The sequence below is a fragment of the Lactuca virosa genome, chromosome 3 (assembly GCF_052849685.1).
Source record: "Lactuca virosa cultivar CGN04683 chromosome 3, Lactuca_virosa_CGN04683_v6, whole genome shotgun sequence".
Classification (NCBI taxonomy): domain Eukaryota; kingdom Viridiplantae; phylum Streptophyta; class Magnoliopsida; order Asterales; family Asteraceae; genus Lactuca; species Lactuca virosa.
In genome coordinates this window covers 171344203-171360170 of record NC_136428.1, presented here as the reverse complement: position 1 = coordinate 171360170, position 15968 = coordinate 171344203, and the positions used below count along the sequence as shown (strand labels likewise).

Below are 15968 nucleotides of genomic sequence, written 5' to 3'. Positions count from 1 at the left end.
AAAAGGGATGCCGTAATCATAGTCTCAATTGTTTATACTTTTGCCATTTCTCACAAGTCCATGTTAGTGTGCCGGTTACCCATACACGCTCCACTAACGACCTTGAGAATGCAAATATCACAATTGCTATCTACTTAAAATCTATTTAGCGAAAGCGTTTCCTCACCATCATTTTCATGAATCGGAGAGAAACCTTATGACACTTAGATTTTTATGGTGTATGTGTTCCTATCCATGTAATTTTTTCATAACCATAATCACAAGACAAGGTTAGTGACAAATCCAAACTCATATGGACTGAACTTGTTTAATCTTAGTTTTCTTGCCACCCGACAGCACAAGGGCCTACCATTGCTTCCAAGTAATTATGCAAAAAATTAAGAACTCATAGAACTCACATGCATAGTTAACTTTAACTGGAATGGGCACAGAAACAATAATATGTCAACACGATGGGCTATAAACCTCAAGTCGTGTGCTAGTGATAAACAACATTTTTGTTCTTGATTAGTTCTTGAAACTTTTCAAGATCTTTAAGACTCCCACTGACCTCTTTACATATAAGATTCTCTTGTCAAGAACCATTTATTGACAAAACAAATATTCAAGAGTTAGTGCGGATTCTTATCAAGACAAACACTTCAAACAATTGGCCTTAGTTGGTCTTTGTTTTATCCAAAACATCACAACTTACCAATTTCAAATGTACAAGAGTAAGAAACATTTTACTCTACATTTGACAAGTGCTATAAATCTTCTTAAGATTATGTCACTCAAGTTACAATCTTGGAGTATTACTCTAAGACTCAATTCTGGAACGAAGTATGATTCATCTTTTGATTTAACCATTCCAACAATTCGCGATTCCTCTTCTTAGTCATACGAATGCACTAAGATGTCCTTAGAGGATCAATTGTGACATGGTTCTTCATAATCATTAAGATGATCATAAAACATGATACTCAAGTACTCTCCCATCTTTTCAGATTGGAGAAACTTTTATCTTTTTTGCCTAATTTGATTCTTCTTATTCGTTATGCCTTACATTGACACTTTTCTAATGTTTCAGAATTATACTCAACCTTGTAAGCACAACCACATTTACTAAACTTTAGTAAATCATGACGAATAGCCTTATCGTTCTTTCTGGTGGACCTGATCAGCGCACAACCTAGTGTACCCGATCTCCTAGTCCTTCACTTGACTCACATATACATGTGAACAAGGAATTAGTCTTAATTTTCCAAAGATGAAAAATTCTCATTCATCATACAATACAAGTTGCATGATTCCGAGTTTCTATCCAACTGAAACTTGGGTGATGAGAATCTTTTCTTATTTGGTAAATTATGACACTACCACAAACGAAAGAATCAAATCCATTTTCCAATATTGCTAGCAATGGAATCATATAAACAACAATTTTTCACAAATGCCATTGTAAGGATATTTAAAAATAAATAAAATTAAAATCTTTTTCTTTTATTTTAAACTTGTGGAAAAACCTGTCCTTACAATGCAAATCAATATGAAAAACATGTTATTATCTATTCCTAAACAATATATCATAACTCTTAAGTAGCAACTCAAGATTCTGATCTCCAGATCATGCGATTGAAATCCATCTCTTCACGACCAGAATTAACTTACTCTTCCTTTAAGCTTCCTTTCTTCGATTCTACAAAACATCAAAATGTGACCTAGTCACATCATGTAATAAGAATCTCCAAATATGAACTTAATAGAGTTAGATAGTGGACTTACCTGAAGTAGAGTCATACATTCTGACTTTACAATCCTTATGATTCTTCAGGTAAATGGGCAGCTTCGCAACCAATGCCCCTTCTTATGGTATATGGACTCTTTAGTAATGGTACATGGGACTATCTCAGACTTAGCCTTTCTCTTTACCATTTGGTCAACCGGGTTGACTATGGCCGATCCCTTTCCATTGGGAAGAGAAGACTTTTCTGGACTTCCAATGTTTCCATTGTCAATGTCCATGAAGGTTTGGAAAGTAGATCTTCCAGTCAAATTTGCTTTACCAGTGCCCTAAATCATTGCTGATTCAGCAACATCAAGCAAATAGGTAAGATCATTAAGGGTCATGTCATGGTCTGTCATATAGTAGTCCCAAAGGAACTCACTATGTCACTTAGGAAGTTATTGAAGAACCTAGTCAACAACCAACTTCCTCAAGACTTTAACACCCAACTCTCCCGACATGTCTATATATGACTTCATCTCCAAGATGCCAGCACACACAAACTTTGCTTGCCAATAGGGCTTGAGTGACCTAGAACTTGTGGGTTAGGGAGAATAATTGGAGGAGGTGGAGGAAGAGAAGTATGATTTCCATTATCCAATCGCGGGACATCATCCTCATTAGGAAAGCTTGTTCCAAGAGATTTGGGAAGATCATAGTTGTCTGAACCAGACATCTACAATGGGAGAAATTCAAGTTAGTTGATTTAAGTCCTTAATATAACACCCAATATGAAATATTAAGGCTAGGACCCAACACAATATTTTATAACTTGGAAGAGGGATGCCGTAATCCAAGCTATAAAATATTTAAAGGTAGGCGAATGACGATTCACCAATTTCCACCACGAAAAACGAAAAAGAATTTTAGGTCTTAAGTGAATTGAAACTCCTAGATCCTTTGAGATTCATTGAACTTTTCAATGGCATGTTTAAATCTCGGTTGTGCCCTCTCAAGTTTGTGTCTGGGATGCCGAGGATCACAAACAAGGTGTGAATAACAATGAAAATTAACTTGGTACCCTTAACTTTATCACCTAATCGATGTGCCGGTTAACCACACGCGCTCCACCAATCCATGATAAACATTAAGTTACCCTTTGCCACTCTTACTAGTCCATGTTAGTGTGCCGGTTAACCACACACGCTCCACCAACAACTTGGTAAGGTACAAAGTGTAATTTCATGGGTTAGCACCAAGTTCACATTTTCTTAAAGTAACTAAGATTGGGAATTTAATAAGGTTTAGTTACTTTATATTTATCATTATACTTTTAATGAAAATTATAGTCCTTGTCCTATCTGTTCGGCTAACGACCCTCCACTAGTCAAGGAAGCGGTGGGTGAGAGTGGACACCCATTAAACTGCCATTTTATAGGCAGTAACCTTATACCCCCTTATAGACCGGCTTCGTGAATGAGGCCTACTAACGGTAAGACTGACTTACTCTTATACATATATATAAATATTAAACCTATAATATTATAATAGTATAAGGGTTGAATTTTAAACTATTAAAATTCTAAGGATCTAACTTGGAATTAAAGTATTCATGGGGGGAAACTTTACAAATTCCAAAACTTGAGGGCAAGTTTTGAACAATTCAAAAAACTTTAGGTTTCCATAACTTATGAGTTTAAATTAGTTTTAATGGAAAAACTCTTCAAGTTCCATAACTTGAGGACAAGTTATGGAAGACTTTAAAACATTTAAAAATGAGACTCTTCATTTTTCATAACTTATGGAAATCTTATGAGTCTTAAAAATCATAAATGAGACTTTTCATATAACTTGAGGACAAGTTACAAAAACACATATTATGAACAACTTTTAGATCAATTTGGATCGAAAACAAATTATCACATAATTTTTCTATTAATCTAAACCAACTCATAAGAACAAGATAATTCATATCATCAATCTTCAAGAAATTAGCATGAACATATAAACTAATACAAATCTTGAAATTATGACAATTATCTTTGAAATTGGATTAGCATGAACATTACCACATCAAAAATAGGTTTAGAAGTTCAAAAACAGCTTAGGTTAATGTTCCTAGTCCAATTCCAGCCAAAGAACTCGAAGATATGTTGTCAGGGGGTCCAACTCGCCGAGTGCAAGAACAAACTCGACGAGTTGGATGAGTTTGTACATGGACTCATCGAGTCCCTTAATGGACTCGTCGATTCCCCTATCCAGACATCAAAAAACTTTGATTTTCAGCCATTTGCATCAAGTATAATTGAAAACAAGCCTTGGCTCTGATACCACTGTTGGGTTTTAGTATACTACAACATCCTATGGTGCACATACAACCCTAAATACCTTGGATCTATGTTTTCACTAATTATACATGAAAATGGTTTCCAAGGCATTAAACCTATAACTAGCATGCATTTGACATAAACCATACAAGATACTAGTTAGAGTTACATACCTTTTATGTAGCTTGAAGTCTTGATGTATTTGGCCTTAAGAGCTTAGCCCCAATAGTGTGGAAGCCTCAAATGAAGTCACAACACATCATGGACAAAGGATGAAACTTGAGAGAGAATTCATACACACCAAAACCGTCCATATCCTCTAAGAGTACATTGGTAGTGATTTTGGCTATGAAGCAACAAATTTATATGTGGAATTCCAAAGGTCATGGGTTAACCCAAACCCATACCCATGGGTTTATGATCCATGGTTCATGTGGCCCAACTCTTTATGTATCCATACATAAACTTGGTCTAACATGGATCATAAGCCCAACACATATAAATATAACTAATTACCATAATTAGTCCCCATAGATTTAACTAGTCTCTTTTGATCACTAAATTAATTCCAAATTAATTCTTGATCAATACTAATTAAAACATATGATTTCAGATTAATATATTAGAACTTATAATATATTAATAAATCATATATAACCTTCTCTCAAGAGTCTATTCTAACAAACTGTCCTGATGATATGCAACCCAAATGGACCATGCTACTCTCGGGTCAAGTACATACCAATAATAGTTATGGGCTTAGACATCTAATCCAACAACTTATTATCTCCCTCTTCTTCGTTTATCACCTTGTCATCATCTTCATGCATTTCTTCGTCCATTCCGTCCACATCGAATTCTTCATCACCACTTCCTCTTGAAGGTTTGGAGTTAGGATCTACCCCAAAGGTAATTTCTTCATCCCCCACTCGTAATGTAAGTTTGGAGTTGCAGATATCAAAAAGTGCTCTAGTGGTGCTTAGGAAATGTCTTCCTAGAATAATGAGCACTTCTTCATCCCCCTTCATATCCAAAACTACCAAATCGACTGGAAGCACAAACTTCCCAACTTTCACCAATAAGTCTTCCATTATTCAACGAGGGTATGTGATGGATTTATTTTCCATGTGGATGGCCATTCTTGTAGACTTCAACTCCGGTGGATTGAGCTTTTGGTAAAAAAAAATTTGGAACGGCAGAGATTTTATTAAAAAACTAGCAAGAAGCTAGAGGAAAAAAAGACATCACAACAAATTACAAGCTAAGAGGGGATTATGAAGCCAAGAGGTCCAACTAGTTTTAGCTTTTCTATACCTACTGGAAATCCAAAAAAAAGATCTATCAATCACATCGTCTAAAATGAGAGACTTCCTGGGTTGAGCCGATCCAAAAATGGTGGAGTTACGAAAATTCCACAGGCACCATAAGGTAGTGATGATAACAGTGTCAAAGGCTTGTCGTTGCCCTCTTTTAAGGGAAAGAGAATCGGACCACGAGAGGAGATAATCAATAGAGGAAAGCTGAAGAAGCTGAACATCCCACCAAACAGCTAACCGGGTCCATAAGTCGATCAACTGATTGCACTGGAGAAAAAGGTGATCAATAGATTCAACAGTATTGGAGCAGACGGGGCAAAGAATGGAATCCATAGTAATCCTACGGAGCGAAAGATTTTCTCTAGTCGGAAGACTTCTAGACTGCAATCTCCAAATAAAAATATTCACCTTGATAGGCACCCAATTATTCCAACGAGTTTCAGGACCCCCTGAATGTAACATATGACTATCTAAAAAAGCTCGGAGAGAAGAAACCGTAAAAGAATCCGAGACATCGATAGTCCATCCCAAACAATCAAGCGTGGAAGGAAGAAGAACTCCCTGCATTAAGGAAGTGAAAGTAGTCCATTGAGTCTCCTCAATATCCCTCTAGGAGAACGCCTGAGACAATCAAAGTTCCAACCGAGAAGCACCCTATCACGAACTGATGTAGATTTATGAAGATCTAGAGCATAAATCCTATGAAAAGAAGCAACCAATTGGGTATCCCCCTTCCATACATCGTGCCAGAATGAAGTTCTATTCCCATCACCAACTCTAATAGGACTAAAAGGACTGAGATCAAGATCATGATTATGAAGCTGCACAAGCATCCGAATAACACCATTCCAAGGACCAATTGAACCTCTTCTATGAGAGAAAGAGCTACAACCACCATCCGAACCATAAATAGCCTTTACAACTCCGGATTATGAAAGAATCTCCATCGCCATTTATAGAGTAGGGGCCGATTAAAGGAATACAAACTACCAACACCAAGACCCCCATTCTTTTTTTGGGCTAAGACCCTGTCCCAGCGAACCCAATGCATGCGTCTCTCACTTATACCAGCACCCCAAAATAACCTAGCTCGAAGAGACTCCAAGGTGTTAACAACGGAGATCGGAACCATGAAAATAGACATCAACTAGCTTCCAAGACTTCCAAGAACCGATTTGATCAAAGTTAGGCGACCTCCAGAAGAAAGACAATTCGCTTTCCAACCCAAGAGCTTTGACTGACAACGATAAACAACTGAAGACCAATCACTAATCCGAGACATGTTCTGGCCAACAGGGACTCCAAGATGAATAAAAGGACAAGAATCAGGAGCACACCCAACTTTACGAGCCGCCACCTCAACCTGAGCCAAAGGAACTCCCACTCCAATCAATTTACTTTTGAGTAAGTTGATTTTTAGCCCCGCAGCTAAATAAAAGCACTGCAGGATACGAATGATTCGGGTAACATTCGTTGGGTCCCATTTCGATAGCAAAACAACATCATCAGCATAGAACAGATGGGAGATTTCAATCCGACTAATAGAAATGCCTTGAAAAACATTTGCATTATGAGCTTTCCGTAGAACGACATGAAGCCCTTCCATAACCAGGATGAATAAAAAAGGTGACAATGGATCGCCTTATCGCAGGCCACGTTGAATTTGAAATTCATCAGTAGGTGACCCATTAACAAGAACCGAAGCCCTAGTAGATCTAAGAAGCTCCACAATCCAATCACACCATAGTTTGCCAAAGCCCATAATCTGCATAATCTCCAAAAGATACTCCCACGAAACGGAATCGAAATCCTTCTCAAAATCCACTTTGAAAATCATAAGAGGATTATTCGAGGACTTACTCCAAGCCACCACCTCATTAAGAAGAAATGTGCCATCCAAGATTTGTCTACCTCTGACAAAAGCAGACTGCTCCAGACTAATGATAGAACTAATAACCTCCGCCAACCTATTAGCTAATAATTTACAAATAATTTTATATTGGCACCCTATTAGACTAATAGGTCTAAAGTCTCTAACATGACTAGGGTCACGAACTTTAGGGATAACCGTAAAGAAAGAAGCGTTACAACCTTTTGGGATCGAGCAATGACTGTGAAAATGTTGAATGAAAGCCTCCAAATCATCAGAAATAAGATTCCAGTATCTTTTCAAGAAACAAAAAGAAAAACCATCCGGGCCAGAAGCCCGATCAGAGCCACAATCCCAAACAGCCCTTTTAATCTCATCACGAGAAAAAGGAGCTTGAAGGAGGAGAACTTGATCATCCATGAGGGTATGAAACAGAGTAGGATCAGTAGTAGGACGTATTCCTTTTTTCTTCAAGAAAAGATTTTTATAATAACTTTGGAACTCCTTCTTAACCTTCCCAGGGTTATCCTCCCAGACACCATCGATCATGATACTCGTTATAGCACTCTGACGTCTCTTTCGATTGATAGTACCATGAAAAAAACTAGAATTCTCATCCCCTTCAATTGCCTACTTAATTTTCACTTTCTGTGCCAGGTCAATTCTAGAAAGATGATCTAAGTCCGTCAGTTCTTTAATAGCCGAAACTCTTTGTTCATGAAGAACAGCGCTACCTCCATCAATCATAAGAGAGGCATCAATCTCTTCAACTTTGTATTGAAGAAGTTTCCTTTTGCTAATCAGACGATCTCGAGCACTAGAATTCCATAATCTTAAGTTAGATTTGAGAAGTTGGAGCTTCTTCTTAAAAATAACCCAAGGATTATTGATCTCATTCTCAACAATATTGGAGTTCCAGGAATTATGAACCACATCATCAAAACCTTCAAGCTCAAACCAAGAATGGAATATACGGAAGGGAGAAGGACCATAATCCACCCGGTGCTCTAATAAGACAATAGGTCGATGATCATGGATGTTTTTCTCCAGAACCAAACCCATAAGGTGAGGAAAGCACTGCAAAAGACCTTCAGTGACCAAAAAACGATCCAGTTCAAAAAACTTGGATCCCCATTTGTTGCTCCATGTATACCGGGGCCCACCCATAGGAATATCAACTAAATCGGCCCGATCAATAAATTGATTAAAAAATCTAGTAGGAACATGTTGAAACTGAGAACCAAACCTTTCAGAATCGCTTCTGACTTCGTTAAAGTCCCCCATAAGCACACATTATCCAGAGAAAGAAGCAATCAAGATAGAGATTTCATCCCACAATTATCTTTTACAATCGTCTTTTTGGGGAGCATAGACAGAAATTAGCAGTACATCCATGCTAGAGACAGCCCAAACCCCCTCCACCGCCACATACCAATCAGAGATGGATACTTTATTATGAATAAAAATATTTGGGTCCCAGAAAACTAGAATACCTCCAGAAGCGCCATGAGAAGGAGAAAAAGCATGAGAGAATGCGAGGTTACCCCACAACGAGCGAACAAGAGAAAGGTCTATTAGCTCCTTCTTCGTTTCTTGAATAACTAGAAAATTTATCTTATATTTGATACAAAGAGATTTTATCCACACCCGTTTCTCAAAAGATCCCGCTCCTTGGATATTAATAGATAAACAACTCATATCTAAATTTTATTAAATCGCTCCTCTTGAATAGAATATTTCACATGCTCAGAACAACAATTCAAATTTAAACCAATACTCCCTCTTACAACAATTGTTTTTCGGGATTCAACCTCTATTGAGTCAGTGTTGAAAGAACCCTTTGAGAAAACATCGTTCTCTCTTTGATTGATATTTGAAAACCAGGTGGATGAGATAAAGAATCATCCATAGATGGGATGCCCGACATGCGAATAAAACCACATGAGAAACCAACCGGAGCTTGTTTGTTTGAGTTTTCTTTTTCAATTTGAAGAGACCCAGGATTAACAAAATAAGCAGGAACAGTGGAGGCAGCTATCAGAATGGATAAAGCAGAGAAAGCTGCTTGCGAGTCAGTTGTTGCAGCAGGTTCTTCAGCTGCCGCGGGTTCTACAGTAGCAGCGTTCAGAGCAACATCAGAGGCCGGAACAGTTGGTGCAGTGGCTGGGGGGGTCAAATAGCAGGTCCGGGGGCTATAGATGACTGAATCTTTGAAGCAGCAGACAAACTTGAAGCACATCGATCAGCAGGAGCATGAGGAAAAAAAATTTCCATTACTGAATTCCCATTTTGCCCTTGAGGTCTCTCTCTGTTATTATTGTATTTTTTGCCATTACCCCAACAATTAAATCCTTTATTAATATCATTGCTGACCTCATATTTTTTCATTTTTTCAATAGCATCATAAATACCAAAGGGGTCCAATGAAGCCTCATCATTCCTTTCTTCGTTTTGTTCCGATTCTTGTAATTCACTCTCGGCCAAGTCAGGAGCAGGATAATCATGAACAAAGGATGGGGTCCACCCCGGAGCTTCTTTGACTCTAATCCAATGTATAATCCCACCAACACGTACTTTGATCACTTCTGAAATGATAGATTGGATAGTTGTAAGTATGCATATCCTATTCTTGTAAATATCTTCTCCCAGGTCATCATCTAACTGTGCTATTGTTCCCCATTTAGAGAGGATTTTTCTAAATGACTCTTTACTCCAAGTAGAAAGAGGGACTCATTCAACATCCACCCATACTAATCGTTCTGATGGAATAAAATTTCGATCCCATGCTCTCTTTTCTAAAAGCCAATGATCCATAGCTTCACTATTCATAAATTTTTTGCATGCATTATTAGAATTGAATTCGATTAGCACCCACAAACCTCCAACATATTTCATCTCAAAGTTATCGAATCCCTCATCCAAACATAGCACCCAGAGATTGGGAAGAGTGGAAAAATCTCTTGCCTTAACAAGGCATGCCCTTTGTCTTTTTTCAACTATGTAGTCTCCAGAAGGAAGATTGATGATCTCCTCCGTATTAGTGTTGATTCTCGTATTATTAGGATGGCCTCGGACGACATTCACATAGGATTTTACATTCTCGTTATGATGGACTGCTGAGGAGAGGCCAACAGGTTGGGGGGAACGATTATTATTTCCAAGGGAACGAGGGAGGGAGGCAAACAATTTATATGATCCAAACCATACTTCACGAAACTGTTTTATTAGGGAGTCACAATTACCATCGCCTGAAAACCTAATAAAGCCAAATCGTTTCCCCAATTTTGATAGTTTTTTAGCAATATACACTCCAACAATCTTACCCAAGAGACTACATGCTCGACCACATACCCTCTGAATGTCTTCGACTTGAACTGAATCCAGAAAATTAGTGATAAAGAGGGAGATTATATCTGACCTTACGTAATTAGTTTTTGGTTCTTGACTGCTTTGATGATCCCTACGATTGCCATCCACGTTGACGTTCCTATTGCGATAACTGAGTGTCGACCAAGAGTTATCTCCCATGGTGATGATATCTAGGATTCACCGGCGTTTGATCCCGCCGGCGACTGCACTATTTTGAAAGACCGAAATCGCCGGAAGTAGGTTTTGAGCTTTTGGTAAAATGAATATGGAATTAAGTTAATGCTAGCTCTTTAATCAGCTAGTGCATTCGTCTTTGTTGATTTGCCCAATTCGTAATGAATAGTCAACCTCCCCACATCCATCATCTTAGTTGGAATGTATTGCATAAGAGCCGCTAAACACTACTCATTAAGTACTATTGTAGAGGTCTTCTCCAACTCTTTACGATTCCTAATAAGATCTTTCAATAATTTTGCATATTTGGGCATCTTAGCAATAGATTCAATGAATGGAATATTAATCGAGAGCCCCTTCAGTTGTTCCAAAAATATCTTATGCTCCTGCTCCAGTAGGTATTCTTGGCTCGAGATGGTTATGGAAATGACGACTTGTATGGCTTAACAAAAAAAGTTTTAAAACTTCTGTTCAATGGACACGTCATGGCATCTTGGTCACCACGCCGTGGTTGTTGGGCAGACTCGTTTTTCTATTTCTTCCCTACTCCTTCGACTTTTTGATCAGGACTTGCTTTGGTTGTTGTTAAGAGTACTAAGGGCTCTAACTTCTCTCATTATTTAGTGGATATAGCTAACACATTTTCTTTTGGATTCGTCTCGGTATTTCTCGACAATGTTCCTGGTAATCTATCTTGTAAAAGCCTTGATAATTGGCCCACTTCAGTGGGTATAGCTAACACAATTTTCATGGTTGTAATGTTAGCTATGTCTTCTATATCGCTTTCGATATCGCTCTTGTATTCGATTTTTGGTTCATACCCACTCTCCTTTTTATCCGGTTTCTTGAAGGGAGAGATAACATCAGAAGAAAAGCCCTTGATTTCTGGTTCGCTTGCTTCTCCTTCGGTGTCAGTTTTGTCTAAATTAAAATATTCCAGCTTTTTTTCCCTTCCTTTTCTTGTGAAATTTGGATTTCGGATCGTTCAAAGTTGGCACAATCTTGAAGGAGGATCATTTGGTCATGAACTACTGAAACAAAACAAGGAAACACACATAAAATGGACAAAACGTAATAAAACTGAAAACTGAAAAACTACAGTTTCCACATTATGGCAAGGTAGTGGTCACATCGTGGTTACTGTATTCACAAAAAACGAAAAAATAACTTTTTGGGAGTTCCTATCCCACAAAAAGAATCGTTCAACTAAGGGAAATAATTTTCAGTAGAAAAGTAAGTTCTTTCCCGGCAACGATGCCAAAAACTTGATGTATTTTAAATTCATTAAAAGCTTTAAATTTATAATCCTATATAAATTTATCAGCTAAAACACAATTAGGCAGTGTACCTAGTCGCGTAGTAGTATAGTAAAGCAAGTAAGAAGTCGAACACAAGGAACATAAATTTTAAAGATAAAACAAATGCTATTTTTAAACTAAAAGAAATAACTTTAAGTGCGGGAGGGTGGGGGGGGGGGTTATTGATTTTACAAGACCAGTAACTTAAATCAAGCAAATAGCAATCAAGTGACTACTAGAACTATAAACCTAAGCAAGAAAATAGAAAAACGATTTTGATTCAAGATTTAAGAGTACTTTCGTTTAGTTTTGAATCCTTTTTTCGTATGGTTGATTACTAATGGATTAAATATGTTGGTTACCAAATTTTTAATTTACTACTTATCATGTTCCGATTCCTCGTAATTACCAATTTATTAGCTACTATGCAATGGTTTAGCACAAGTTGGACACTAGATTGATTTTAAGGATAATTGGACTATGAATGATAAATCTAAGGATTACCTATCTATAATCAAGGCAAGTAATATAAGAACATATTATGAATTAATAATGCTTTCTAACACAATCAATGTTACTAAATTTGACCACTAACTCTACGATTTATTCAATCACTAGATCTAGCAATTCAATGTTCATAAACAACTAGATATCGAGTGTATCTAATAAGAGTGATCATCTAACTACAAAAAACTTGTAGGAGAAACAATAAAGGTTAGAACGTTAACATGCTAGGATTATCGATCTATCAAACACAAGTTAAACCAACATAAATAAATACATAAATAACAAAATCAAATCAAAGTATTAGGGTTCATCATCACCAAACGAAAGTAAAGGGTTATTAGCCTATAATTATAGTAGAAACACAAGTAAAAACAAAGTTAACTAGATTAGACATAATGTAAACTAGAAAACCAAATGAATGTATTGTGTTCTTTGCGTAAATCACTTCAAAACTTAATCTCTAAATGTTCTACATCGTTCCAAGGGTTTCTCATAAGTTCTTGATCGTTCTTAGTCCCTGGATATCGCAGCCTATGTCGCATGACCCCAATTTTGACTTAAAATTTGATATAAATAGTTTCCTAAAGTTAGGCACCACATCATGGAGAACAGACATCCAAGTCGTGAGATACATTTTTACGCCGTAAGCACCAAGCCTCTTTGCAGATTCATCGGGAAGGTTCTTGTAAGTCCTTAATCTGCTTGTGTATCAATCAGATCCAATTGATGGTGCGGAATCCCAATCAATTGGATGATGTCAGATCAAATAGAAGAGAAGGAGAAGAAGAAGATGATGAATCTTGAATGTATTCATTAGAATGAAGTTGCCTTACACAAGATTCACACACTTACACACACTAAAACTCCTGTCTTCTCTCTATTCCGTACACTCCTTCTCTGTTCATCAATCCCTCCTCAACCACCTAACACCTATATATATATATATATATATATATATATATATATATATATATATATATATATATATATATACTTGGGGAATATGGGCCATAAATGGGTTTACGACCGTAAATGGGTTTACAGCCGTAAACACCCATTGGGCCGTAAACAGGGTTTACGGCCGTAAACACCCACCTGGCCGTAAACCTGACCGTAAACTCATAAAATATTACATAAAAATACAATCAACTAGAAAAGCAAAGTATAAACCAATATTTTGACCCAACAATCTCCCCCTTGGTTTATAGCTTTCTTTTCTAAATTGACCCAACAAGCTCCCCCTAAAATGTAGCTGGCTTTTGTTGTTAATCTTCATTGGGAGCTTTGGCTTCAGCATTAATCTTCAAATTTTTCACAGCTTCAAGATGAACTTGATGAATCTTTAATGAATGACTTCATCTTGAGCAGTTGGGCATTTCTTCAGAATTTGACATTGAACGCACATTGGGTGAGGAGGCTTCTTGTACTGATTCTTGAAAGATAGTGCTTTTAGCTTGAGAATCTTCAGAGAGAATATCAGAGAGAAACAATCTTCTGGATCACTTCAGCAGGTTCAAGATAGCAGCAAATTGATTGAGGAGGCTTCAATGCAATCTGTCACATAATCTTCAAGTCAGCTTCACCTTGCTTCTGGGGTTGAAGGATTAAATGTTGAAAGAATAATCTTCATTTCTTGCTCCTTCGAATGAGAATTCTTCGATGCTCACGGATGAAGCATTGGCTCAGAAATTTTCGATTCAAACTCCATGAGTCTCATCTACACCTAAATTCACCTTTCAAGACAAAACAAAACTAAAAGAAAACTTAGCACACAATATTTTTGGATTTTTCATATTTTCTGAAAAAGAAATAAAACAGAAATAACACTATTTTTGGATTTTTTTAATTTTCTGATTTTTGTTTGGTTTTTAAAATTTTTAATTCTCCCCTGATATTTAAATTAGAAGAAAACTATGAACAAATTTAACAAAATTAAAAATGATATCTAACTTTAAGAGTGATTTGGGATCAAAGTTTTTAGACAGCCTTTATCCGTTTATCAGTACCTCTCCCTTCATGAATAGATCTGGTCAATCGACGGTATTGTGGTCCACTTAAACACGAGAGATTGTGACAAAATTAGGACATACTATAAGTGACAAGACAATGTGATCCTAAGTTCCTAGATAATATTCCTTAAGGACCATTCAGCTGACGACGACCAAAGATATTGTTGTCCACCTAAATTGAGCATCGAGATCTACGGACAACCTAGTGATTGTTCAATTTTAAATGTACTAGAACATGTTTCCCACTTCCTGACATACCCCAACAATCAGGAACTTCCAAAGTACTCCTTAATTTATGTGAGCAGACAATTATTATGAGAGAAGTCAGATTTAGAGTGCATATGCTATACACCCAGGTCGGATCTCTTCCAATCTCGCAGAGGGTGAAACATATGACTAACCAGATTTAGAGGGATTGAGAAATAGAATGGTGCATATGCTGTGTACCAGGTCCGATGTATTTCAATCACGCAAAGGAGACATCATATGACTAACAGACAGGAAGAATTGCATAGATAGAAGATGCAGAGAAATAGAATTGCATATGTTGCAGTCCAGGTCGGATTATTTCAATCACGCAGAGGAGGCAACATATGACTAACAGAAAGAAAGCAAGAAAATAATTTTCTACAGACCTACTTTATCGGAATTCCCCAGTCGCCCCATCAATACCGGAATTAAGGACAAAGTCCGTACATCGAGGAAGAGTTAAACCACGGTTCCAGATACAGATTATCTTAGTGTGACCGATGGATTATCATGTATATCTCCCTGCTCAACCTATCTGAGCGTCGTATTGTCAGGCTAAATGGATCTATCTAGGTCAAGATTTTTGAAGTCTCTAGATTCCTTAAGTTCATTAATGCCTAGTCAAGTCCATTTTAATCTCTCGTGCCTACCAGCGCATCGAACATAGAGCCTAGACAATTCAGATTCAGTCCCTTACACAGATTCAGATTGCCTGTTATCACATGATTATATCACTTCCCATCACATCACCTGCAAGCACATTCCATAACCAACATATTTTTGGATTTTCTGATTTTCTAATGTTTTTGGATTTTTTTTAAAATTTTCTAATTTTTGTTTTGTTTCTATTTCTCCCCCTAAATTTGTGCATAGGAGAGAAACGAAAGTAAATACGCAAATTGAAACTATCCTAAAACAAAAATTAGTCTTTAAAGCGAATCAACTTAAGAAAAACTCAGGAGTATAGAGAAGAAAACTCAAACCGTAAGTCACCGATTGAATTTGCATCCAGAAGGTCTGAGAACAGCACGCGTAATCTCAGAACAGATCCAAAAATTATTCACATCGTTAAGCACTAACCCCATGAGTGATCCCTTCCTTTCTTCCCTTCCCGCAAAGGATGTTGGGTTTTGAGCATTCTAAC

General features: G+C 37.2%; 2 protein-coding genes across 2 annotated transcripts; both read right to left on the bottom strand.

The window, feature by feature from the left end:
• Window positions 1-6495: 6495 nt before the first annotated feature.
• LOC145164263 (uncharacterized) lies at window positions 6496-6954 on the bottom strand. The gene has a single exon (XM_079082985.1). It carries the CDS (start codon window positions 6952-6954, stop codon window positions 6496-6498), a length of 459 nt encoding a protein of 152 aa, XP_078939111.1.
• An 894-nt stretch (window positions 6955-7848) lies between these two features.
• Window positions 7849-8502, bottom strand: LOC145164262 (uncharacterized). Its single transcript, XM_079082983.1, has one exon. It carries the CDS (start codon window positions 8500-8502, stop codon window positions 7849-7851), a length of 654 nt encoding a protein of 217 aa, XP_078939109.1.
• Window positions 8503-15968: the final 7466 nt, after the last annotated feature.

Excerpts from the sequence above, each read along its gene's own strand:
- LOC145164262 (XM_079082983.1), bottom strand. The coding sequence starts at position 8,502 with ATGGGGGACTTTAACGAAGTCAGAAGCGATTCTGAAAGGTTTGGTTCT.
- LOC145164263 (XM_079082985.1), bottom strand. The coding sequence starts at position 6,954 with ATGGAAGGGCTTCATGTCGTTCTACGGAAAGCTCATAATGCAAATGTT.